The sequence below is a fragment of the Pelodiscus sinensis genome, chromosome 11, assembly GCF_049634645.1.
Source record: "Pelodiscus sinensis isolate JC-2024 chromosome 11, ASM4963464v1, whole genome shotgun sequence".
Lineage (NCBI taxonomy): Eukaryota > Metazoa > Chordata > Testudines > Trionychidae > Pelodiscus > Pelodiscus sinensis.
The window spans coordinates 39,449,892-39,477,575 of NC_134721.1; the positions used below are offsets into that span (position 1 = coordinate 39,449,892).

The 27,684-nt window shown below is 43.1% G+C and overlaps 2 protein-coding genes and 1 long non-coding RNA gene across 6 annotated transcripts in view; 2 read left to right on the forward strand and 1 right to left on the reverse strand.

The window, feature by feature from the left end:
- CENPP (centromere protein P) overlaps positions 1-10,024 on the forward strand; it is a 296,833-nt gene extending 286,809 nt beyond the window's left edge. For all 3 annotated transcript variants that reach the window (XM_075939714.1, XM_006127564.4, XM_075939713.1), the window contains exons 7-9: positions 2,644-2,723; positions 7,807-7,898; positions 9,651-10,024. In XM_075939714.1, coding sequence (XP_075795829.1) covers positions 2,644-2,723; positions 7,807-7,898; positions 9,651-9,772 — 294 coding nt within the window. In that variant the 3' untranslated portion in view covers positions 9,773-10,024. The remainder of the gene's footprint in view (positions 1-2,643; positions 2,724-7,806; positions 7,899-9,650) is intronic.
- Positions 9,796-27,684, reverse strand: part of IPPK (inositol-pentakisphosphate 2-kinase) — a 91,211-nt gene continuing 73,322 nt past the window's right edge. For both annotated transcript variants that reach the window (XM_075939712.1, XM_075939711.1), the window contains 4 exons: positions 23,103-23,253; positions 16,882-16,984; positions 16,292-16,371; positions 9,796-13,660 (listed from right to left, as the gene is read on the reverse strand). In XM_075939712.1, the coding sequence (XP_075795827.1) occupies positions 13,435-13,660; positions 16,292-16,371; positions 16,882-16,984; positions 23,103-23,253 (560 nt within the window). In that variant the 3' untranslated portion in view covers positions 9,796-13,434. The remainder of the gene's footprint in view (positions 13,661-16,291; positions 16,372-16,881; positions 16,985-23,102; positions 23,254-27,684) is intronic.
- LOC142830999 (uncharacterized) lies at positions 23,339-26,204 on the forward strand. Its single transcript, XR_012906585.1, has 2 exons — positions 23,339-25,114; positions 26,065-26,204. It is a non-coding gene; the product is annotated as an uncharacterized LOC142830999 (long non-coding RNA).

Below are 27,684 nucleotides of genomic sequence, written 5' to 3' on the forward strand. Positions count from 1 at the left end.
CTGGACTTGTAAAAACAAATTTTAAAGTAAGGTCCCATAGATTAACACAATACATTCAGAAACTGACAGGCTTATACTGGGGGTTAGCAAATTCCTGTTAAATAGCTTCATTACTGTTTGAATGGCTCTTTCACAGGTTCGGTGTTCTGCTAATAGGTCTGTCAGGCTTTTTTCACTTGAAGTTAACTAGATCCTCTCCAAACAATGGAACAGGCACAGGAAGGGGCGGGTGGGTGGACTTTATTGCTTCACATTTTTGGCTGCTACTCAGCTGCATATTCTGCATATGGGTAAGGATGGCCCTGAAATTCACATCAACATTCTGGAATCCCAAGCTATAAGGAAGCCACACCAAGAAATTTTCCCATTCATCCATTCCCAACATGTTCTTATTATGTTGGACAATGCCACCATTGTTTGTTACATCAACTTCTGGAACTGGGGCATTGCCCACCATACCCTCTTATCTGCAGCATCTCTCCTGGGGAATCTGGATGTGACTACGACTTGCTGAGCAGGCAGTTTGTGATTAGCCACAAGTGGGAACTTGGCAATTCCATGGTGTATGACGTCTTTGACCAATGGAGAAGTCAGACAGCAACCTCTTTATCTCCCCTGACAAATGCAACTGCAGCACATACTGTTCCAGAAGATAGTCTTCATCTCTGCTTTCAGGGCAATGCTCTCAAACTCCTCTGGTTGGACCAGATCAGCTATGCATGCCTTCCTCTCCCACTCCTACCACGAGAACTCCATGAGATGAGACAGAGCAAGTCATCCCGATTGCCTTCTAGTGACTCAGACATTTCTGGTTTCCCAGTCGCCTTTTATTTCTGCCCATCCCTCAGGTCCGATCTCCACCTTCCCCAATCTGACACAACACAATGGCAAGATTAGACATATCAATCTTGTCATCCTAGACTACCCCATTGTTGAAGATATCAGGGTTCTCCCGCAACTTTTGCAAGATCCATTTAGTGGCAATTAACGCCCTCCACCCTTCTGTGGAATGATGTTCTGTCTTTACACACCTGATGATCACTAGGTTTTGGAAAGGCCTCCCCTATTACCCATCATTCCCCGGTGGGACCTCAACCTGATTCCATCCATGCTAATGAAACGGCCCTTTGAACCACTGGCATCATGTTCCATAGCCCTCCTTTTCACGAAGATCACTTCCTTATTACTGTTACTTTGGTGAGACAGATTGGTGAAGTTAGGGTCATGATGGAAGACCCTCCTTTCCTGACTTTCCATACAGTCTCCTCATGCATGAATCCCAAATTTTTGCCAAAGGTCCCAGTCTCATGTTAGTCAGTCCATTCACTTACCTGACACTTTGAAGAAGGATGACAGCTCTACTCTCTCAATGTTCATCAGACCTTGGCCTTCTACCTATAGAGGACGAGACTAATCAGGAAATCCCTGAAACTGTTTGTTACAATAGCTGAAAAAGTTAAACACGAAGCAATGTCCACACACAGGAACTGCAAGTGGATTTATGGGTGCATTACATTCTATCAATTATCTTGACCTGCCTTCAGGCCCTGGAGTCTGGGCCCATTTTATGAGAGCTCAGGCTTTGAGTATGGCCTCCTTCCATTGATGTACCACTTTGGGACAGAGTAGCCACATGGAGATCAGTACATGCCATTACTACACAATAGGCCTTGATGCAAAACTCAGCGGTGGGTGCCTCCTTCAATGCAGCTGTTCTTCACTCAGCCCCTCCATCCTCATCCTTTTAACCTCTGGTTTAAGTAGTGCTTGTTAATCACTCAGTGGAATGTAATAGGGACCATCACTTGATGAAAAGGAGGCTATTTACTTGAAATAGGAGGTTCTTTGAGATGTGTGGTCCCGCTGTGTATTCCATTTCCAACTCTCCTTCCCCTCTGCTGCAGATCTGTTGGACTTAAGTTGAGAAGGAACTAGTAACTTTATCATCTTGGATGAAACAACAAGGTGGTCCAGTGCACATGTCTGGACTGATGGATGCTGCTTTTAGACTCTCTGGCTCCAATCGCATGGTGCATATATGTAAACCCTCTGTGGAATAGAGAGAGGGTCCACATATCACAAAGAATCTCCTCTTTTATGTGAAATCTGTCTGACTCTGGAGAGTTACCAAGCCTCCCCACAATTTAAAATGTTTTAACAATAAAGAGAAAAATAGCTTCCAGTTTTGGACCATGATTCTAAAAGAGAAACTCTCTGTTCTTTACATTGTGTTGTGCTGACTCTCACATTTAAGTATTAAGAAAAGATGAAATATTAAAACATGTTTAATCAACAAATGATCTGTGTAACCAATACATCTTGCTGCTATTTTCATCCTTTTGGAAAATCACGGTGCTAGAAAAAAAAATTAACAACAAAAAGTTGTGACTGACTCACATAAATGTTAATGAAGGTTTAGTTTTGTACATTTAATACGCATTTTACTCTTGCATACATCTGAATTTATCTAAACATTGTTAGAGCTTCACAATATATTTAAGTATAAATTTATCATTTTGGGGTCTTTGTCTTTAATAGTTCTCAAGATCAATTGTAATTCAAAAAAAGTCTATTGTGAAGCCAGTTTGTGTAGTTTGCACATTTATTGGTTAGCTATCTTCTTATTTCCCTTTTAATTAACAGGCCAAATATCCTGATATTGTAAGACTTCCTGCAGGATCATCTGGAGATTACCTTGTTATAAGGAGCCATGAACTTTCTGGGTAAGACAATTTCAATATGCTTATTAATGACTCTATTTAAGAAAATTGAACAAAACCTTAGGGTTAATGGTCTATAAAACTAGAGAGAAATCCACCAATAACTGTGTGGGTGGGGGGGGGTTCAGTTTCACCTTTATATGTTGGAAGATAGTTTAATCTCAGAATCACATTATTGTTTATTTTATATAGAAAAGTCACCTATAACGCTAGTGCAGGCCTGGGCAAAATACCCCCCACGGGCTGGATCCTACCTTCCAAGCCACTAGATCTGGCCCACGGATGCAGCAGGGAGCCTCAGGCAACCTCCCTGCCTGGCCTCCGAACGATGCTGAGAAAAATGGCTGCTATGGGGCTCTGTTTGAGCAGTTGTGAGCCTGTGGGAGGGATGAGAAGCTTCACACGTGGCTTCCACCCCAGCAGAATCCCATTGGCCGTTGTCAACAGACAGCTTGCAAAGCACCTTCCCCCCAGGTTCGTAGCTGTTCAAAAACCACATGGCCCCTGCAGACAGTGTGGGGGTGGGGCAGGTAGGGAGTCTGCTTGAGAAGGCTGCTGGCTGGGAGTCAAGCAAGTAAGTCTCCCAGCCAGAGCCTGCTTCTGGCACCCCAACCCTCTGCCCCTTCCTGCCCCCAGATCCTCTGCCAGATCCTGCACCCCAATACTCTGCCCCAGGTCACAACCCAAATCCCTGCACCCCCATCTGCTCCCCAGTTCCCTGCCCCGAGTCACAACCCTCTCCTTCCCTAGGTCACAGCCCAAACCTCTCCAGCCCCTCCTGCATCCATATCCCCTCCAGATCCTGCACATCAATCCCCTGCCCTAGATCACAACCCAAACCCCGGCACCCCTGTCCCCTAACCCAGATCACAATTTCCTCCTTCACCCAACCTTCCTCCCAGACACTCTCCTGAACCCCAATCCTTTACCACAAGCAGCCAAGCTCCATGCCAGACTCTGCACCTCCTCCATTAATATGGAAGAGTGCAGCCTTTGACCCCTTTCCAAATTCTTGGAGTGGCCCCCCCCATCATAAATTATTGCCCACCTCTGCTCGAATGTATACCATGAGACCACGTGATGCTTTTCATAGATACAACACATACTAGAATCTTGAGAGACAAGAAGGAAATAGCATGTGTTGAAAGCTATTCCTGGAATAACAACCGTATATTGCTACTTCAAGAGTCAGTGTGAAAAATATAAAACATAAAAGAAAGATACAATAAGAGGTTCCATTAAAATTTTTTATTTTGAATTAAATTTTAAACATTATATTAGTATTAGACTCCATTGTGATAAGTTACACTTGTTGCAATGTGGATGCTGCTACATGCTGAGTCATGCTCATCTCATTGATGTCAGTAATTCAGTTCAGTCAGTGGAGCCATGTCAGTAAGGTAAGCACGGTTTGGCCCCAAATCTGAACATTTAAGAACTCTAAGGGTACGTCTACATAGCAGGGCTAAAGTCGAATTAAGCTACGCAACATCAGCTATGGCAATTCTGTATCTTAAGTCAAATTAGCTTAATTCGTCTTTTGGCACTGTCTACGTAGCAGGAAATCGCAGGAAGAACACTCTTCATTTGAATTCCCTTACTCCTTGTGAAATGAGGGTTACCATCCGTTAGAGTAAGAAGTCCTTCAGCTCAACGTTATTCCAAAATAATGCTGCTGTGTAGACATACCCTAAGAGTCAAGAGGGGCCAAGAAAGCAGTTTAAAATATCTTTGTAGCTGGCATTCAGGGTTCGATTTAGTGCTGGGTAAATTCTTAAGTTCTCCTAAGCTCTTAGCTCAAGACACTGGAAATCACATAAAAATATCTGGTCTTGCAACTTTTTTAAGGATCTGGTCCAAAATTCCTGCAAGGTTGACTGTATCAGTCCAGAACTAGAAAGTAGGTACCTTCCACTGAGTCTGACTCTCAAACCCAAAATGAAAGGTTTGGGACCCTGGGATTCAAATAATAAACATGTCCCTTCCACACCTTAAATCGACAGTGCCTTGAATTAGGGGTTGTAATTTTGTTCCATTTTGGTTCTCCTCCCACTGCTGCAGTCTGGAGAGATCCCTGTTAATATAACCGACAGGGAAGTTGGCGGTCACACTCCGCACTGAGCTGAGATTCAGCAAAGTCTATTTTCCTGGTCTAAGTGGCCCACATTTGCCACTTTTCAATGTCATGCTGCAGGGCATGTCTGTTTCTCCTGTTGCATAGAGAGAGAGGACGGTCTGAGGTGAAGATGTTACTATTTGATCATGTGCTGTTGCTTGGAAGGAGGGTGAGCTGCTTGAATTACATTTTGCTTTTGCAATAAAAATATATGTATTTTCCCTTAGTTTATGGAAGTGATAAGATATTTTGCTACCTTTCTTATACAGGGACATTAGAACTCCGCAAAGTGAGAGTTGATCATTTCCCCCATCTTCCAATCTTTCTTGTGCTACTGCATTTAGATTTATAGTTTTCTTTGCCATCCCCATATGTCTACATGCTCCCACTCTCTCCCCCTCCCCCCGCCTTCACCCATATGGCCCTGCTTTGTGTGTCCATTCCCTGCCCTAATCTGTCCTTCCCATCTAGACTTTATGAGCGAGGCCTAGTCTGGGACTTCTCTGCAACCCCATGTCTGTCCTCCTAAATCCCTTGGCTCCTGGCCTGGCTCCATTGCAGTGTTCTTGCTGGCCTACAGGAAAGCAGTCTCTTCTATTTCCAGTTGCAGCTAGGGCGGGCCTACATGCAGCTGCTCTGTCCTAATACCATAGCAGCTCCTAGTGGGCAAATGGCATAACTTCAGCAACTTTTTGACATTTTCTGCAAGAAAAAAATATACTTTCGAAGCAAAGGCTTCACTCGGTTTTAGGCGGCTAAACAAACAGCTTTATTGATCAGTAAAGCCAAGTGAGCCAAACGTGGTCCCAACAGAGCCGGGCCCAGTAAGGCTGGCTAATACAATCAATCCTAGTATTTTATACCCTTAACCAAACAAGTCTGATGCCAGGACATTCCATCAAAACAAACTTCAAAGAGAAATTATCAGCACAGAAAGAAACCAGTTTTTTAGGGAGTTTGAGCTTCAGCTCAAAATAGTTCATTAACACATTCCAACAGCCCATCCTCCTGGCCTTTCTCACATTGGTGAAGGTCAGTTAACTTTCTAGTGTACGTACAGAAGCGAGAAACTTAAGTGGCTTCTGTTATATTTAGCTAGAAGCCACTTCATATGAAATGGTTTCTACAGTTTCTACAATACGGTCTATGACTTATGCACATAATTTCCCCTGTTCTATCTCAATGTATTCTATACAAACGTAGTTTAAAGTAACAAAATCTCAGTCACTAATTATATGTAGGAGATATGGATGCACTGGTCAGATAAGGAGGGACCCTCCCCCCCTGACTACTAATTGTACCTATGATGTGAAATTTCCTTTGTCATTATATTAAGAACACATCCTCAAAATTCACTTATAGTGCCCAAAATACTAGATGTTATGGACAACGGAGCCTAGTTCTCAGCCCTAAGCAGTATGCAAATTAACTACTCTCAGAATGTGATTATAGAATGAGGATGAAGCTATAAACAAACATCATCAGGCTTAGAAAAGGAAGTCTAGGGTTAGAATTTTTATTCTGAAAATAACGTTGTGAAATATTAGCTTTCATAGCAAATCAGTTCTGTTCTCATGGATTTAATTAATTGTTAACTTAGCATACTCCACATTTTAGCAAATAACATACTTTGCACTATAATTTGTGCCTCTAAGAAATTACAACACTGTAAAAGGGGCACCAAGTCTGAATTCCATATTGCTAAATGCTTTTCTATTTAATGAATTAATAAAAGGGTGATCAACTACCAGAACTGGTGCTTAAACTTCAACTTTAACTTTTCTGGGCCTTCCTAGAAGTGCTGTAATTTTCAATATGTGTTCTTTTTACAGTAGGCTTAAATATGATTTTAATCTCTGCTGTAGTTCTAGCCACAAGCCTTATGGGAAGTAGAAAAATCTGTCTGTGTCCCAGTGTAGTACTTTGAGATGAATGAAAACAACAAATAGCACTTACATATAATAGTCAAGTCCAGTGTGTTTGTACAAGGTCAACCAATTGCAAGTATTTATTTCAAATTGAAATTTGATTGGAGAAACATTTCCTCTTCAGAGACTAGCACCGTAGCTGCTCGGACTTTTGGCATGTTTTGATTTTTCATAGTAGCAAATGTTTTAGAATGTATTGCAGGCTGGTAACTCAATGTGTGTCTAAAAAAAACCAAAAACAACCCTGTAGTCTAAAGTGGCCTTTTTTGAATAAACTTCCCCTGCATCTAGACTGCTGCCACGTTCTTTCAAAAGTAAATCAAAAGAACGCGGCTGTTTTTTCGAGCACAGAAAACCTCGTTTTACGAGGAATAACGCTTTTTCAAAAGTGCTCTTTCGAAAAAAGGCACTATGTAATGCAAACTGTGCTTTTTCAAAAGAGAGCATCCAGGTTGCCTGGGTGCTCTCTTTCAAAAAAAGGCTTGTTTTTTCAAAAGTACTGGTTGTAGTCTAGACTCTCTTTTTCGAAAGTATCAAAAGATCCCTCCTCAAACTCCTCAAGGGGTTTGGTTTGCACTAACGCATCCCAGCATGTACTTTCACTTTCGAAACAGCTGTTGATCAGAGTAATGCACCGCTGAGATCATGCTAATGAAGCGCAGGATATTTAAATCCCCACTTCATTGACTATTTCAAATGCCTACATTTGCATTCCTAGTTCGAACTAGGGTGCAAGTGTAGACATACCCTGAGAGTAAAAAAATAGAATCTGGTCTGTGGGCAGGCATAGTCACGCTTTTGACCTTTGTGAAAGTTTATTAATGAGTAGAGCTGCTCTCCAATATTGTATGGGGAATATCACACACTGCAAGATATTACTCTGCTGCAGCTAGTAAAAGTATAAGATTTTAATGTAAATGTAAGTACTTCATGTCTGCCTAGGTAGCATGCATTTGTTCAGTCAAGAAAACTTTAGCTTAGAAAAATACAAGCAACTATTGTGCATTATTTAATAAAGGGCTTCCCAATATGCATAATACAGGTTTGAGTTAATAATTGTTTGGAAAATTTATGTGGATGAAGAAGGGAGAGTTACACCTGTCCTGGATCTTCTGCCTAGAATACCAGCACAAGGTAATGTCAGTGTTGTATATTTTAAATCTGTTTTCCTTATCACTGACTTTAAACAGTTGTGCCCTGGGTTTTATGGACAATACAGAGCATGTTACTCACAGTATGTCAGAGTTTGAGGAATGTGGCTGATCTAGCAGGAGCTGTTTTGACTGGTATTTTGTAGAAGTAGCAGCAGAAATGAAAGAGTTGGCATTTCATTAGGAATGTTTTTGAAATCAATTCTGTTATATCAGCCCAAGAAGTATAAATCTATATAGACTAATTGCTCCCCATTAAAAAATGTGCTCGGAATGTAATTGTAACGCTTTTTGAAAGTAATGACAGCTCAGGCAAAGAATGAATTTTGTTAACCTAGAGTCTGAACATTTCACAGCCAGACCTCCCTTCCAAAAAAAATGTTGGTCAAGCTCGTTGAAACAAGTGTTTGGTTGGTTGGTTGGTTTTGTGTGTGCCCAGGCACTATGCTACTTTAACTTCCCTAATAAATAACTTCCCTTTAATTAGTTTTGCTTGCTCTCATCCCAAATTTCAGTTGGGAAAAAATGTCAGCCACTAACAAGTTTAGGGGCATTATTGTGTATTGCAAGGCACAGTAAAAATGTCAGTAAACCAACAGAAGTACACTGTTCTCCCTGCTACCCATTTTATAGTCCACTAGAGTGTGTCTCATTAGAGACACATTCCAAACTATTACATTGACCTGTTTTGTGTTTAACTGTCAAAGGCAGTCTGATTTATAAACAGGTGTTTATTTAATGAGCATAATGGGTTACAGTACTACTTCCTCTTCCTTAATTCTACATGGAATATGTTTCCATATTGACTGACTGCTGAGTTCAATTTTACTCCTTGAGCCTTAAACAGGACCCCTCTTCTAAAGTAGGCAGAAGCTAATAAATCTATTTGTGACAGCAGCTCAGCTGATAGAGGCTAGGCTTGTAACAGCTGTCCTGAAACTTCACTAATATGCTATCAGGCTCTGTAGTGGGTTTCAGGATGTGTGAGGTGATGCTGCAGCTGCCATAGGCTATGTTTATTCTGTTAATAAGAAATTGTCATGTTTCGTACTGATGAAGCATTCAGCTGTGACCCCTAACTGCAAAGCAAGAAGTTCAGAAACCCTTGGCTTTATCCTTTTTCTTCTAAGGGTATTAAATTAAAAAAAATTCCACTTGGTTAAATTCCACTGCTATTCTAAAGCTTGGGCATAACCAACTGTTTTTTGTAAAGACAGAGGCAAACAACTGGGTACATATTATTCCAAGCTTAATCTTGATTAGGCTAATCTCTTTCTATATATAAAAAGCTATTCCTATGGAATGAGTGACATCACGTTACTGTGCATCCCACAGCCTCCTTACTCCCCAGTGACCAGAACCATGTGGCCTCCCTCACTTTCCTCACACATCATGTGCCCTTTGCCCTGGGCAGGGGAGGGAGGGCGGGAGCGAGAGGCCACGGCTGGCTATGGGCCCAGGGGGAGAGCTGGATCTGCCTACTCACAGAGAGTGTTGGTGCATATAGCAAGCAGGGGGCACCACCCCCAGTGTAGAAAAAGTGACAGCTTCAAACCCCTTATTCAAATGATTAAGTGGCAAATTGTAGAACTTACCTCTTCCTAAGTCGAGCTGCCTGACAGTTTACATTTGTTTATGCCAGTCACTTTTTCCTAAAAATCACGAGCCCAGCACTGTTTTTATGCCCTGTACACTTGTTATGGTTAGGGCTTTAATCTCTTCTTTTCTCTCGCAGCCTTGGAGGATAAGGTGACAACTGTTGAAAATGGACCCCAGTGCTTCAGAAGTATGCTCCATTTGCTGGGGATTGAGGCCTCCATTGAAAATCTGATCCAATCAGTTAGCATGGAGAAATGAAAACCACTTACTTATCCCTGGTAGAAATTTGGAAATTATTTTAATTATGATATTGTGTTATGCAGTCTATAATTTTATTGCATATAAACATTAAGTTATTTTCCATTTAAAAACCATACCCATAAAACATGCTATCTGTACAATTATGGCACGTTATATATAAATTGTCATGACATGAAAAATAAATACAGCCATTTAAATACAAAAATGCCAAATAAAATAATTACAGAGTGAATTTAATTATAAATTTAACTTTCTGAATGTACCAGAGTGGTTTTTCTTTCCTTAACATTTTCTAGAACATGTTACAGGAATATATGCTGTCGGATTCAAGTCAATAAAAAGTGGAAGTTTCATTTCACAGCTCTATACAAAAAGTACAGTGATTTTAAAACAGACATTGAAATAAACTGAAGTTGTATTTAAATATTCCTTCTGCTCAATTAAGATAGAAGTACAAAAATACATGACCAATCAAACCAAATTAAAGTGTGTGAAAAACAGGCTAGAATAGATTTTGTGAATGTTAGTGAAACAGTACAACTGCTGCTTCCTCTATAATGTGGCTGTGGACTAGACATTACTACTTTCACAAAGGGTTAGACATTAATGACTGGTTTGGTTTCAAAGCACCGAAAGTTGGCATTGTCATAATGCTGGCAGACCAGTAGTATTGTCAACTTGAAACATCATATTTGTTCATGGAATGCGCCATGTAAAGGGGCTTCAAGATATTTCGTGCAACCTCATTATGCTCCTTTCAGATATTTTAGTATGCACTTGCTTGTAAATGTGTAACATTTCTCACAGAAGAAAGCAATACATTTGGGGGGGGCGGGAGCAGTAGGGGAAGGGAACATAATAAATTTTGCACTGGTTCTTTAAAAAGTACTGCAATAGCCATCCTGTTTCCATGCAGTTAAGTGACCACCCCATTTTACTTTTGGAGGCCTTTAAACAACCTTGGGAAAGTCACAGTAGGGAAGCTCAAAATTGAATCACTAGTACCTTAATGTGTACTTGTATACATGTTTCTGTGCTTGGGGGAGCCCCCAAAACCCTATAATTTATGTAAACTTTGCACACTCTCACAACGTAGTATCAATGAAGAGTTCTTTTGCAAACTCAAGTGCATGATTCTGTAAGTATGGATGTAGAAATATTTGACGTACATTTTGACAGAACAAGCAGTGTACACAGATTTACATTAACATAGAGCTGGTAGACTTCAGATTAACTCTCTGTTAATGACTGATAAGCTATCATCCTATTCTGTCCCTTATAGTTCTTCTCCCCCACCCCCGTCTGTCTTGACAAGGAATAAGTGAACTGAAGCATCCATTTGGTGTCTTGATTCAGTATTCCTACCCCACAGGATACGCATGCAGCTAAGCAAAAGTAAGAGTTAAATGCTGACAGACTACAATTTATTTCAAATGTCATCTTAGCCATAAAAAAGGTTGTTTTAGGGGTCTGCTATTAAGCAGGTAAAATAGTACTATAGTACTCATTTTGTATTATCTATTGTGTTTTTGTGCCAGCCAGTTTCCTCTTTAAAGTATATATGACAGCAAACTATAGCTAGATGCTGCCCACCTCTAACTTGAAACAATTATCATGAGTACATCCATCAAGAGTGGAAATTACAGCATAAATTTGACCACAGTAAGTTTTGTTCCTGCTGTGCATAGCTCCTCATTTAGACTAAAACTGACCAGAGCCCCTTTGCATGAAGTGTGATTTTTTTCTTGTAATCCTCTCCTCACAGGATAGTATTACAACATACTAGAACTAGCCACACAGCAGATTGCAATAAATCAACAATGGTGTCAGATTAATGTGGATATAAGAAGTCTAATCTAAAAAAGCAAACAACTGCACCTTAGGAAAGCACATTACTAACTGGTGATAGAAGTGAACCATGTTACCTTGCTCTGCTATATCTAAGTGTTATGCAATATTGCTGTATATAAAGAAGTTTATTGCAAATATCACCACTCTGGGCTCAACTGTGAAACAGATCAGGGTTTCACAGAATTGTACATTGGGTCCTGCCAATGAACGTGGCTACACTTTTTATGAAAGCCAATACTCTGAAGAAGCTGAGTTAAACACATTAGCTTCAAGCTCCCAATATAAATCTACTCTGTTTGATAAAGGGAAGTGATGATGAGGGTCCATATTTTGAAACTTATACAGTATGTATGTTCGTATGTACTGGTACAGATAGCAGCATTTCAAGATGGGCTTTGGGTAACATCTCCTTGTACATTCTTAGTGCATAAAAGCCCCAGAGAACCGTAAAGAAAGCTTTTTAACAGCTAAAAGAGAACCTGTAGTTCATTATACCACAATACCCACTTGTCTGAATACATAGCTTCATGCCCATGTTTTTGATCTAGGTGATGTTTTCACTTTTAAACGGCACAAAGCACCTCATCCACAAAAATCATATCTCCAGCTTGGCAAAACAAGTTTAACCTGTTACTACATAAACTAAAGCCACTGTCAACTGTTGGTACAAAGTTATCAGCAAAGAAAAAGTCACAACCTACAATGAACTTTACAAGATAAGCCACTCAAAAGTCAACCCTTTCCTCAAGAATCTGTCATTGCAGCCCACCTGATTTAAGAGCAAGCCTGAAAGTAGCTGCCTGTACTAGCTGCTATTTAATGCACAAAAAGCTGAGAAGCGTATCTGATTTAAGTCCAAAATCATATAGACAAAAACTGAGTATACAATTCCTATACAAGTTTGACTTAGGAAAGAGCTGGTTCCCGATTCACTAATTTAGCTGTGTGTGGACCATGGGATCAAAACCTGATATGTTCAACCAGCAAAAAAAAATATCAAGGCTGGATCCCTAGTAAAATTCCTAACCCTTATCCCTCATTATAACTTTCTACTTTGTTACACAAATAGTTACAGAAATCTTCTCAGACTGATCACAACGCTGTTGAAAGCATAGGCTAGAGTTCTCGGTTTCACTTTCTAATGCTTACAATGGATTTGCACTGACCTAGGAGCTCTACCTAGCCAGCACAAAAGAGCAATTATACAATTCAGTAGTGTGTTGTGTTTTCTACATGGGTAACAATTTATTTTGAAGTTAGTTTAGTGAATTTTTAATGTGCTCAGTGTGGCTTAATTTGAATTTTGGCTTAATCAATGTAGGGTGTTTTTTTCCCCCTCATATCTAAACATATGAGTGTTAAAATGCACAAGGTACTAGGGGCCACCCTTCACTTCTCATGTTAATTATCCGGATTTCTATATTAGTGCAATGTATCTGCAAATTCCTAACTCTGCATTGAAGGATGAATGAGAATTAATCCAGAATATTTCATTCAGTATTAAGAATATGAACTTAAACCTCAAGTTGAACTGTCATATTGTTGCAAGGCATGACACACATCTGTTCTGTAATATTGAACACATTCCTTCAGATTAGGTGTAGGTATATATGATGGGTTTTTTAGTGCTATGCCATGTCTTTGAAAGGCATAGCAATTAAAATATTTTTCTTAAAGCAAAAAACAAAAACAAAACACAAAAAAAAAAAACCACATTCACAGCTGGAAAATGCACTGAACACAACAGAAAATCAATGTAACTACATTTCACTAACCCTTCACTTTCAACCCTAACCTTAAAGAAACAGTTACACTTTATGGAGAACTAATGTGCAGTCTTCATTCTCCTTGAACAGATTTGACATCATTGGATCATCTTTGGCCTGTACATTCTTCAGATAATAGTTTACTATCTTGCCATCAAGTGTGTACTGATGAGGAATGCTTTCATATGGCTTAAGATCTAGGTCCAGGACAGAGACCGAAAAGGTGAATCTGGATTTGGATGCCACAACCTTGGGCCTTTGAGCAGAGCTGAAAAAGACCAATGGAATGTTACAAGATAATTTGTTACGGCAAACAAACCACTTACCCTCCTAGTAGAAACTCAAAGTTTGGTGACTTCATCTAAGATTCCATCAAAAACAACTCTACTTTACATGTAACACTCACACACAGTATATTACCATTGTCTCTATATTAATTAGTCATTGTAAACCAGAAAATTAGGACTTCCACTGATGAAGCTTTTAAAAGCAGACAGAATTCATCCTTTACTCAGGTGCAGTTTTTCCAGTCCAAAGTTGTGTGGGAACAAGAATGAATAAGCAATTTACATACACATGCCAATTCTTTCCCTGTTAGTTTCCACACCAATCAAAGCCAAACCTTCCTAAATTGCTCTAATATTAGAACTGTTAAATGAACCTCAACTGGTGGTTTAGCAGTAAGATTTACTTTTCCAAATGAAATTTGTCAAAAGTATTGCATGAATTTCATCCTAAAACAACCATCACTTGCATAAACAAAAGCATGAGTAGGCACAGTACAACTTCATGGTTTTATATATATATATATATATATATATATATATATATATATATATATATATATATATATATATATACACACACACACACACACACACACACACACACACTAAATTATTCTTCCTCTGTATGAAACCTATTTTGTTCAATATTAACCTGGCCTGAGTAAATAAAACTGCCTTCTGCCTATTAGAGCTAGCATTCCTGTGTTAAAAATACATCTTAAATCAGATAAAATAATTTTCTTAAAATAAGAAAATAAGTCCCTTATGTGATCTATGAAATCCAAGTTAAAGGTTTCAAGGGGAGATTTTGTCTTCAGAACAAAAGAAAAAAAATATATAGGTTACCGTATATACTCGAGTATAAGCCAAGTTTTTCAGCACATTTTTTGTGCTGAAAAATGCCCCCCTCGGCTTATACTCGAGTCAGCGTCTCGAGAACTGAGGCGGGCGGGCTCAGCGTGTCTCTGCCGCCGGCCGGGTCTAGCCGCGTGAGCCCGGAGCTCCGGCCCCGGTAACTGAGGCGCTCGGGGCGGGGGGCGCTGCCGGGAGCGGGCTGGGCTCCGTGTGTCGGGGGCCGTCGCTGCGCGGGGCGCTCGGAGCCTCTGCCGGCCCACTAAGTTACTACAGGGGGCTCAGGTTAAGGAGTGGACAATCCCCAAAACAAAAGAACCAAGAAACCAAGTGTTAAACTCAGGGGATCATAGCAGACTAGCAGCTTGGCAAGAGGAAAAAAAGAGGGGCAGGCTTTTTCAGAAGAGGGGTCTTGTTCAACTGCAGGACCAGTCAGAGAAAAGCTAGCTGATGATGGGGTGGGGGAGACACCCTGAATTCTCACTGGCTGAGTCTTGGGAAGCTCCGCATGTATCTTAGGCAAACTCATGTCCTGCTATAGTTGCAAATTTCTATTTCTATACCCACAGACACTCGATCTTTCCCATTGATTACTCTGCACTTCCTTGAACATCAGTCCTCTTTTCTTTCATAAATGTGTGCTTCCCGGCACAACCTGAATGTGCTTTTTTCCTCTTCATAAGCCCCCAATTGCCTTTTTCTCCAAGACCCACTGTCCTCTTTCATTACCTTAGAAGCTCTGTATCAACATACCTTTCTGAGTCTTACAAGAGGAGCATAACCCCTGGAATAGGGTGTTTCCACCACTTTAAATGTATGTTTCTAGGTTGGTTTAAAGGGGAGGGAGATATTCATGTAATTTTATTGGTATCTATCTTCATTTTTTACATTTACCAGTAGCTGCCTCATTTCCTACCCTAGGCTTATACTCGAGTCAATATTTTTTCCCAGTTCTTTGTGGTAAAATTAGGTGCCTCGGCTTATATTCGGGTCGGCTTATACTCGAGTATATACGGTAGAGAAGAGATTATCTTCTTCAGCGTTCACCTCCAAAGTAGCACAAATCCACATGGAAAATTAGCTTTGACTTCACTGAAGGGATGATTAGGGTTGTGTTGCGGAAGAGTCACATGAACACTAAGTTATTAAAGCTGCAGAGTTGCAACAAAAGTTTCACCTGTTCATGAATGACCACTTTTGACAAAACAAGAGCAAAAAACAAAGTAGCTATGCTTTAGATCAGCCACTCAACCTTTTAAAATTGGCTGTTTTCAAAAGCAACTTTCCTACATACGAGACAAATACAGCCACTACCAAGTATGTCTTCTGTCCAATACTCTAAGAAGAAACTGAATACATCTTAATATTCAGAAGGATGTCAAAAGCTATGCAAAGACACAGAATAAGACCATAAGTCTTTTGTCATGATGACTGAGGTAATTCTTGTTTATCCTTAAAGGTATATCATCAACATGAGGCCTTTGAAATGGATTTCAGCCTCCAAACTAACTGTCATAGCACTGCATAGTAGGGATGTTAAATATTGGTTAACTGAATAGTCGAATAACCTCATGAAGTTTTATCGGTTAGAGGACTAGTCTATATTCCCTGGGGGGGAGGCCAGTAGCCACTATCAGAAGTTTCTCATAAAATGCTTCATGATTAGTGTTCCCATTCTCAGCTGAGCAACAGTAAAACATCCTAAAGTTTATTGTACTGAAATCAACTATAGAAAGTGTTTTTCCTTTGGCTGTCCTTACCACTCATCCTGTAGACAAGGTGAAAGGGAAATCATGATGGAGCAGTCTTTAGCTGTCATTGCAACTCTGTACTGCTGAACCTATGCACAAGGCAAAAACAGGATAAGTCATCTCTATAATAGGAGTATTTCTGGACTCAGTCACAGAGACAAAGCCAAAGTATATTTAAGAATGAATTGAGTTGAGGAGATTATACTGGTCTCATTACATTGAAAAGTCTGAGGCATATTCACTATAACATTTTTTCTACACTACATGTTACAAAAGGGTCACTCTTCACACACACTACTTTGCATGAGTATATATTATTGGCCAACACCAAGAAACTTTCTTTAAAAACACTTTCTTCAACTAATATGAAATAGCTATGCACTTAAATCTACAGTCTGATTTAAAAAGGAGTAAGGAATTTATGAACAGTTAACTCCTTTATTAAAATTAAAATAGTAGCATGAACTGTGGAAGTTAACAGATTTTTAAATGCTTTAAAAAAAAATCACCAAAACAATTTTTAAAAAAATGATTTTGCCAAGCCTAATTCTATATAAAATATAGAATAAAGCTTTAGCACCCATGCTGAAGAAAGGTACCTTCGTCAAAGCAAATGCTTCTGTTCCATCGTCTTCAGTTGAAAGATCGAGAAGTTTCTCATAAAATGCTTCATTGTAAGGTCCATCTACCTGTAATGTACTTCTAAAGAGGACAAAAAACAGGAAGGTAGAAATGGAATGCTTAATGTATGCATACTTCAAAAAATATGCAAGATCAACTTTTTGAAAAGGTAGACAACTTAAATTAATTGTCAGTTATTTGTTAACAGGACTCAATATTAAAGTTGATCACCATTCCTGTAATATTTCAGATTTCAGTGTATAAGAAGCTACCCAGAGACTTTTGGCAAATGAAGCTCTAGAACCCTCTTGTGGTTAGTGTCTAAATTACACAAGGAAGTCACCATTTTAAGGCAAGAACAACAAGGAGTCCTGTGGCACCTTATAGACTGACAGATTTATTGGAGCATAAGCTTTCGTGGGCAAAGACCCTCTTTGTCAGATACATGTCTTTGCCTATAATAGCTTATGCTCCAATAAATCTGTTAGTCTATAAGGCGCCACAGGGCTTCTTGTTGTTCTTGCAGATTCAGACTAACACGGCTACCCCCGTGATACATTTTAAGGCAGTGGTTCCCAACTTTTTTATACCGCAGACTGGCAAACCCATTTTGGAGGACTGGTAACATTTTATTTGCATATTCACATATTCATAATTTGTTACATGGCAGGCGGCTGCCGAAGCTGAAGCCAGCCGTTCATGGCGGCTTTATAGCTTTCATAGCTCATGATAGTCCTGGGCTCGCCTCAGCTCTGCTGGTGCCTCACTCCCAACCCACAGCCGCTGCTCTACCTGCCCTGGGCTCCCCCCAGCTCTGCCAGTGCCCCTTATATGCCTGACCCACAGCCCCTGCTAGCCCAGCCTTGTATAAAGAGAAGCCTCCAAGAAGTTAGCGGATTCAAAGCAGTAGAAAGATTTAGCACAATTGTCAGAGAGCACAGATGCTTCCTCTCCCTCCCCCCCCCCCCACGCCTGGGTCATTTAGGGCAGTTTCTAGACTTTGCCCACTTTGGCCATGGGGGCCTGGTGGCTGCAAAGCCCCACTACTGCCAGCAGGGGCCGACCCCCCCAGCCTGCATTCTTCCACGTGAGCGTTTGCAAGTTCAACAAAAGAGCAGCATGCAGACGTGAAACTAGGAGAGGACACTCAGGCCTGCAAACGGTATCATAAGAACATAAGAACGGCCGTACTGGGTCAGACCAAAGGTCCATCTAGCCCAGTAGCCTGTCTACCGACAGTGGCCAGCACCAGGTGCCCCAGAGAGGGTGGACCAAAGACAATGATCAAGCATTTGTCTCCTGCCATCCCTCTCCAGCCTCTGACAAACAGAGGCCAAGGACACCATTTTATCCCCTGGCTAATAGCCTTTTATGGATCTAACCTCCATTAAATTATCTAGCTTCTCTTTAAACTCTATTATAGTTCTAGCCTTCACAGCCTCCTCTGGCAAGGAGTTCCACAGGTTGACTACACGCTGCGTGAAGAAGAACTTTATTAGTTTTAAACCTGCTACCCATTAATTTCATTTGGTGTCCTCTAGTTCTTCTATTTAGGGAACTAATAAATAACTTTTCTTTATCAGCCCTCTCCACACCACTCATGATTTTATAGACCTCTATCATATCCCCCCTCAGTCTCCTCTTCTCTAAACTGAAAAGTCCCAGTCGCTTTAACCTCTCCTCATATGGGACCCGTTCCAAACCCCTAATCATTTTAGTTGCCCTTTTCTGAACCCTTTCCAAGACCAAAATATCTTTTTTGAGGTGAGGAGAACACATCTGTACACAGTATTCAAGATGTGGGCGTACCATAGTTTTATACAGGGGCAGTAAGATATTCTGGGTCTTATTCTCTATCCCTTTCTTAATAATTCCTAACATGCTATTTGCCTTTTTGACCGCCGCTGCACACTGTGTGGAAGTTTTCAGAGAACTGTCCACGATAACTCCAAGATCTCTTTCCTGATTTGTCGTAGCTAAATTAGCCCCCATCATATTGTACGTATAGTTGGGGTTATTTTTCCCGATGTGCATTACTTTACACTTATCCACATTAAATTTCATTTGCCATTTTGTTGCCCAATCACTCAGTTTGGTGAGATCTTCTTGGAGTCCCTCACAGTCTGCTCAACATCAACACAATCAACACAAGCCCAACAACCAGAGCACCAAAGCTGAAAGCTGGGTGGCAATGCTGGGCTGTTGTGGGGGTGCCAGGAAATGAGCGCTTCAGTTACTGCAAAGCACCTGCCACTGGCCTGGTCCCTGCGTTCTTGGGATCTGTGGGCCCTCTGCAAAGCTAGCTGTTCACGGTGGGGGGCTGGAAAGTGCTTGCCTGTCTCTTTAAGAACACAAACTACACAAGTCCTTGGCAGTCCTGGGGATCTTCAGCTAGAAAGGGCTCAATGGAACAGAAGGAAACCCAGGACTGGGCTAGCAGGGGCTGCAGGGTGGATTTCGGCCCCTGCCCAGGGGCTCTGGCAACCAGGTTCCCCAAAGGGCTCCCCAAGGGGAAGCCAGGAAGCCAACTGCATCCTGCATCACATACAATGATGAGGGGGGGCACTTTTCTTAGCTCTGCCCCACAGAACCCCTTCTCTATATGGAGCCCTACATGCCAAAGGGCAGCATGTGCCAACCGCTGCCCAGAGCTGCACCCCATCCCACCCCCACACCACGCCAGCCCTGCCTTGCCCCTTCTCCACAAAGGGGTTTGTGAAGGGAGGATGCGGATAATATTGTCCAGGAGACTCCTGCACCATGACAGGACCCCACCCCATGCCAAACCCCCAGTACCAGCCCCACCCCCTGCACATAGGGGGCACTTTGAGGAAGGAGAAAGGGCTCAGATTGGTCCTGAACAACCAGCTGGCGGTGAGAGCAGCCCCCAAACATCCCTCCACTGCCCCCTGAACCCATCCCCAAAGCCCCCCATTGGGATCCCTAACCTCGACCCTCCCAAAGCCCCCCACTACCCACCAATGCCAGCCACTGTCCCAAGTCCCCTGCACCCAGCCCCCCAGTGCCAGCCTCCTGCCCTCAGACTCACCAGTGCCAGCCTCCAATCCCAAATGCCCCAGTGCCAGCCCCATTTCCAGAGCCCCACTGCCCCCAACCCCCCCAGAGCCTCCTCCAGTGCCAGCCCCCAATATTAGCCCCATCTCCATAGCCTCCCAATGCCAGCTCTGCTCTTGTAGCCCTCCCACTACTAGCCCTGTCCCCCAGACATCCCAGAGCCCCCCACCTCATAGAGCTTCCCCACCTCCAGAGTCCCCCAGCACTAGCCCAGCCCACAGAGCCTTCCCCCTCCCCCCACCTAGTCCTCTGCTGCCTCCCAGCCGCCATCTGAGCCCTCCTACCCAAGTCACAGCTCCTCTAATACTGCCTGCTGGGCTCCACGCAGCCCTCCCGCCACGCAGTGAACTGCTCTTCTGTGGCCAGGAGGAGACCCCGCCCTGCCCGGCACTGGTTGGCTGAGAGGCGGGGCAGGACATGCCTCTCCCAACAGCTGCAGTGGGAGGGGAGGCACTGGGTGGTGTACACCCCACCTCCCACCCAGATCTTGCAGCCCTGTCCCACTCACTGGCAGCCCTCTCCGCACACTGAGCCCCTCATTTTTGTTCCAACCCCAGAAACTAAGCAGGTCCAAAAATCCACTAACGCTGGAACCCCAGAAAAGTAAAACTGGCCTATGGGAAGCCCTGAACCTCAGTCCTCCTGTCTTTTCCCCTCACCCCGTGGGGTCTGGAGCACCAGAAGAGTGAGGTGTCTCCACTGGGGGCCACATCAATGAGGGTTAGGAGCTTTCTGCTTCTCACTTGTGCGGTCCCCAATTGATTTTTCTGTGGGTCAGTGGCCTGATTCAAAAAAGGCTCCCACCCCTGCCATAAAGAACGAAAACACTGAAACGTTTTGTGTTGGACAGAATTTAATATTTGACTTTCTTTAAAATGAACTTTGATAAACTAACATGAGAAAGTTAAAATGCTTAATCTGTTTCATAATTTCAATTAAACCATTCTCCCTCTCTGCAGCCCTAGCAAAATGCCTCAGGAGTAATAACTTAGTTAATGGTGAGTTTCCGTTACAAATGGTGGTCGGCAGAAAGGTTTGCACTGACCCACATGGCCCACAAGGTGTGCAGTGGAGAGAGTCCCGCCCCCACTCCTGGGAAAGCCGCACAGCCCAGGACAGGAAGCTTACATCTCGGCTCACCACAACCCCTGCCTGACCCCAAGCTCCCTACTGCACCCAATCTCCACCCCGGACTCCGCACCTCCTCCATTGATATCATAGAAGAACGCGACCCTCAACCACTTTCCTACATCTTGGAGTAGCCCCCCATCAAAAATTGACTAGGATCTTGTTTTCTCTTCTCATTAATCGATCACTTTCTTGGCTAAGCTGTGTAAACAATGTATCCTGATCTACTGATATTATTACTCATATTTACAGGAAAACATAAATGTCAGCCTTAAATTAACTGAAGTAATTAATTTGTAAATATCTGGAACACTTGCTATAACTAGAGTCCTGCAAATCTGCAGCTCTTTTTTTCAGCTATGCATGTGGGTACAAAATTTGTATCTAGAACCCTGCAAATTTGCTGATATCTGCTTTATATCTGCTGGTGGATGTGGATGAGGATATCTGTGACTTGTTTTTGTGAATACAGAAACTATAACTACTGGAGTATAGAAATGCATAGCTCATGCATTAAAAGTTATTTCTATTGTCACAACTCAATTTTCAACCAACATTTGTAACAGTATCTCATTTTCACAAGATTGAAGATTACAACGGGAGACTTACTATAGGCTCTTGATTTCAAATTTAATTTTAAATAGCTTTTAATAAATATGTATTTAATTACAAAATAATTTAAATAAAAACATCTAAATTTGATTTATTTTAATGAAAAATTTTACCCACCCTGCCTCCATTGCTGGAGATTCCCAAACCTTTAGGATTTCACTAATAAGCAGTAGGTGCCAACTACTTTTCTCTGAACTCTTCCCTAAATGATCTGTTAGGAATTGTACCTTTACAAATCTGAACTGGGTCTTGGTTCTCTTCCCTAAAAGAAATCTAGACAGGAAGACAGTCACATCAACCAGAAAATTGCCCCCAAGTTTGATTGTGCAGAATTACATGAAAGGTCAAGTTAGAAATTCAATATCTAGACCAGGGGTGGGGAACCTCAGGCCTGGGGGCCAGATGCAGCCCCCAGCTTGCCTGGATCCAGCCCCTGAGGCTCAGCATTGGGGAGCCCGCGTTGGCGCTCCAGCCCCCTGCCACCCACAAAATCTACTGGAGCACAAAATCTAGCCAGGGACCCCCTAGGCTCTGATGTGCAAGGAGAATGGGGGGAGTGTCATCTTGCATCTTACTTGTGTGTGGCCCCCAACTGATGTTTTTGTGGGTCAGTGGCCCGCGACCCAAAAAAGATTCCCCACTCCTAATCCAGATGCTAAAATGAAAAGCATTAAGCTCAGGGCAACGTAATAGGTCTCTAGATACAAAGATGATTCCGGAACAGCAGGAGATGGAATCGATATTGTACAGTGCTGTATTGTGTCTATACACCTAGCCATGCTACAAAAAATTAGGCTCTTCCTTTCTGCATCAATAGCTTTTAAGCTGGCTCCTGACACCCACTGACTCCCAGAGTGGCAGCTGGCTCCCCAGAAGCAGGTCGGGAGCCTGCATGTAACCGTGAACGTTAACCGATAAACCCAGGCTTATTGGTTAACCATTTACACGGTTCTATGTTCACATGCCTACTTAATACCAAGTCGCATATCAGAACAAGTGGTGAAATTAAAAGGCAGTGTGTTTAGAGAAAAAAAAGTACTTATCAGATGTAAATAAGAAGGCTGATGCTTCTTTTTAAATGGAGCTAAACATCTTAATGGTCGCTAACATCTGCAATTTTACAAGGCCAGCTATGAAGGTAATAATACATCACATTGGTATTTTACAGCCTTCTCCTGTAGCTCTATATATGTGTTCCCTCTGTAGGCATAACGCTACAAAGTGAACCAGTGGTGTCATCCCTTCTGGCAAGTTTTGGAACACTCTGAATTGGTATCAAAACCAGAAGACAAATCGCTATGAACGGACACTTTCCAGTCTGCAATTCAAAATATCGCATTATACCTTCCCAAGCTGAGTACAGAAGTCAGCATGGAAATCTTACCTCTCCTCAGGAAACTCTTCCAAGTACTGTTCAACTCTATTGTACAAAGGATAAAGTCCCTCAATATCCAGCATGTCCAGCATCTGAGCCTGGAGGGTTTTATAAAGGAGACAGCCCCTTGGTAAGCCAGAGCTCTCCATTTTATTTTTACCTAGAAGAAAAAGTATTTTCAAATTGAATAGTTTGAAAAAGAGTAACCAGTTTTACCTAAGAGACCCCAGCATGAGTAGCTGAAGGAAAAGCTACAGGCTGAGTCTTAAATTTACAATAATAAAAGATTTCACATTTTTAACTAATATATTGTGTATAACAACTAGTGCTGGACTATGCAGTGAATCTTATGGGATGGAAGAAGTTACTCACCTTGTGCAGTAACAACGGTTCTTCAAGACCTATGTCCCTATAGAGACTCAGGTCTCAGTGCATCCTTGCGCCGGCGATTGGAGATTTTTGCCTAGCAGTGCCTTCCTGTGTCATGCATACGCAGCTACCGTCTTGCACTATTTTCATCCGTTAGCTGCATGTGCTGCCTGGCAATCCTCTAACGGACTCCAAGTTGAGGGGAAGAAGGAAAGATAGTGGAGCACCAACTGGGGGCACATCTCAAAGAACCATCCTTACTGGACAGGGTGAGTAACTAATTCTTCTCCTTCGAGTGGTGTCCCTGTGGGAGCTCCACTCAGGTGACCAGTTAGCAGTACCCACCGCTCATGGTAGTGTGTCTTGGAGTCAAATGTGGGAAGAGGCAAGGACCGCATTGGCTGAAGTAGTGGTAGGTATGGGTTCCTGCTGCAGAACATAATGTTGTGCAAAAGTGTGGCGTAACAACCACGTCACTGCCCTACAGATATCTATGAGGGGATACGCCAGATGCCTGTAGCCAGGATGCCCTGCGGAGGACCACCGCAGAGGCTGTCACGCGAGCTGCGGTGTCTGCTACATCCATGGCAGACTGTAGGGCAGTACGAGCAATGTTGTGACCCTCCTGCATGACGTTAAGCAATGTTGGCCTCTTGTACTCAGGTAGGTGTTGGAGCAGATCCTGTAATTTCGAGTCGTTGGCGTGACTGTAGTCTGCGAGCATAGCTGTGTAATTCGCAACTCTCAAGAGTAGTGTGGCTGATGAATAGACTTTATGCCCCATAACGTCCATCTTTTTATGGTCCTTATCCTGTGGGGTGGACTTGAGATTGGGTTGTTTGCCCTTGTGTCGAACTGAATCCACCACCAGGGAATTCGGAGGTGGGTGCGTAAAGAGGAAGTCGATATTTTTAGGAGCAATAAAGTATTTACGACCTACGCTTTTATTTGTTGGAGTGATGGATGCTGGAGTTTGCCAGATGTTATTGGCCAGGTCCATAATAGCCCCTCCATGGGGAGGGCTAATCTGGGAGGTAGCTGTAGTTGTCGTGTGGAGAAGGAAATATTGTTTCTCCTGTACCTTCCGGAGATCCCTTTGTTGAGTTATAGCCACTCTTTTGAAAAGGTCTTGAAATTTCTTAATGTCATCCCCAGATGGTGCAGCTTCTGGTGTGATTGCTTCGTCCGGAGATGAGGACGAGATATCAAGCGGTAACCTAGTCACTCCCTCAGAGAGAGAGAGAGAGAGACATGTGCTTCCGAGGGGGCTGGAGAGTTTGGCTCGGTGGCAGAAAGTGTGGCGGCAGACATGTCAGGAGGAGGCTGCCTAGAAATGGTCGAAGGTGCCCGATAGTGGCCCTTTTTCGAATGCCACTCCCAGGGTTGCCATAGGGTGGCGTATGGCGGTGGTGGGTAAGCATATTGCTGGGCATATGGGTGTGGAGGAGGAGGATATGCGTACTGAACCACCGCAGGCTGCCAAGAGGGAGGTCTATGCTCCGGGCTAGAACGCTGCGAGGAGAATCTGCTCCATGATTCGGTGCCAATCTCACTGAGGGATTGAGAGATGACTGAAGAGCGGCGGGACCTCACTGAATGAATAGAAGATCCTGGAGAAGGCGGTGCCAAGGACGTGCGGCTCTGGGCCGTAGGTAGGTGCCATTCGTGCCTCCCGGTCGGTGTTGTACGGTGCGACGTAGGCGGTGCCGGGATTGGGCCCGATAATGGTGGAGGTGACGGTGCCGAGGGCCGGTCAGGTGCCGAAGTACCGGGCGGTGCATGTCGGTGCGGACCTTCTTCGGCGCTGGGCTCCATGCCGGCTTCGCATGGTGGCAGAGGAATTAACTTTTCCGCCAAAAATGTTTAACCTCTTGTGCTCCTTGTCCTGTGGCGTGGACTTATACTGGGGGGCTGTATCTAGACTGGCAAGTTTTTCCGGAAAATCAGCCGCTTTTCCGGAAAAACTTGCCAGCTGTCTACACTGGCCGCTTGAATTTCCGGAAAAGCACTGACGATCTCATGTAAGATCGTCAGTGCTTTTCCGGAAATACTATGCTGCTCCCGTTCAGGCAAAAGTCTTTTTCCGAAAGACTTTTGCGCAAAAGGGCCAGTGTAGACAGCACAGTACTGTGTTCCACAAAAAAGCCCCCGTTGCGAAAATGGCGATCGGGGCTTTTTTGCGGAAAAGCGCGTCTAGATTGGCCACGGACACTTTTCCGCAAAAAGTGCTTTCGCAGAAAAGCATCCTGCCAATCTAGATGTGCTTTTCCGAAAATGCTTTTAACGGAAAAGTTTTCCGTTAAAAGCATTTTCGTAAAATCATGCCAGTGTAGACGTAGCCAGGTTGTCTAGATCCATGATTGACTGAGTTCACAATCAATGAATTTGGTTAGGTGTGCAGAAAAAGAAAATCCATGCCTTTAGCTGGGTTGAAGTATTTTCTGCCTGTGCTGCGATTTGTGGGAGGGATAGAGGCTGGTGTTTGCCAGAATGCCTCTGATGGCTCCATAATGGCTTCATTGATTGGTAATGCTACTTTGGATGATGTCACTGGTTAAAGTATCTTCAGTAATCTGTGTTGGTTTTCTGGTACTCCCTGCAGTGCAATATCCTGGAACCGAGCTACTCATTTAAACAAGTCCTGAAACTGCTTCATGTTGTCTGGAGGAAGAGAGGATGAGGGAAAGACAGCCTCATCTGGAGAAGACGAAGACTGTGGCACTGGGAAGGAACTGTCTCAGAGTGAGATAAGATGTCATTGTCATCCATTGGCTCAGCCTGGGTTGCTACAGAAAGTGAATGTGGAGGATGAGATACTGAGGAGTGTGCAGTGGTAGCCAGAGAACGCATCACAGTATGCGCTGGTGCTGATACCGCCATCTCACGTGATCGGTGATGGTACAAGGAATGGGAGCAGTATTAGCTCCATGGCTCCCAAGGGGGCCATTGGGGTTGGAATACCTGTGGTGGATAAGGCCAGGGATGATTAAACCATGGCTAATGCACAGGGAAGAGTGGTGTTTGGTGCCGTAAGGAACACCAGGAAGTAGCTAAGCCCGTTGGTGAGGAGTGCTGCAAAGAGAACCTGCTTTCCTGACCAGTGCCATGCCCAGTTAAGATGGTGTAGGTGAAGAAGATACATGTTCCACGGGTTGTTGGTACGGACTAGGCTGAGGATTCTGGAAGAATGCAGAGGTGAAGAGTTACTCGGCACCAGAAGAAATAGTGTGCATGGCTGCGGTACTCTGTGCTGGGTGTCAGCTATTTTATGAGAAATCTTCTTTGGCTCCAGCGCCAGGGTATGCTTAGATTCCAACTGATGGGAACCAGAGTGTTGGCTCGGTGCCAAGGTGTCCATCAGCACCAGTGCTGGTGGCATGCCTGAGTTTGTTGGTGCCAGGCGAGGAGCAGTACTGGTCAGTGAGGAGGAGCTGGACTTCCCCTTCGGTTCCAACTCAGCCCTCTTTGTAGGTACCATTTTGTGCTTCTGCGCTGTGCCAGAGGTAGACAGCACTGGCAAATGGGCAGCATGGATGTGAATGGTAAAGACCATGCTGGAGAGACTCGGGACACATGGGAAACCCTCGAGGTGATGAATTAGCCCTTTTTCACTGAGTTAAAGACTTGGCGGGTTCAGTAGACTGAGATTCCAGTGATTGAAGGAATTTCTCCCATAGGAGGTTCTTCAGTCTCATTTCTCTGTCCTTTCTGGCTCTGGCCATTATGTTCTAGCAGCATGGGCACTTCTGAACTACATGGCCTTCACTGACACATTTTATGCACAAAGCATGCCCGTCAGATGTGGGCATCAAGTCTCAGCACGAATCCCATTTCTTAAAACCAGGGGAGTTTGGCATTTTGAAGGAAGGACTGGTAGGGTTGAGAAACTTGGAGAAAGCAGAGGGGAAAAAATGGGTGTGTGTTTTTTGTAAGAACTACTAATGAACACTAACTATAAACTGACTACAACTAATAATGAACTATAAACTAACTATACTATTTCTATTTTTGCAATCAGAAAAGAAAGCACTGGCTGCAAATGTCTTTCGCTGAGGACGGCAGAAAAGGAACTGAGGGGAACCCACACTGCACATGCAGCTAATGGACAAAATCAGTGTGAGACGACACCTGCACATGCGGACGCAGGAAGCCACTGCTAGACAAAAATCTCAGATCGCCGGTGCAAGGACGCACCAAGACCCAAGTGGAACACTCACAGGGA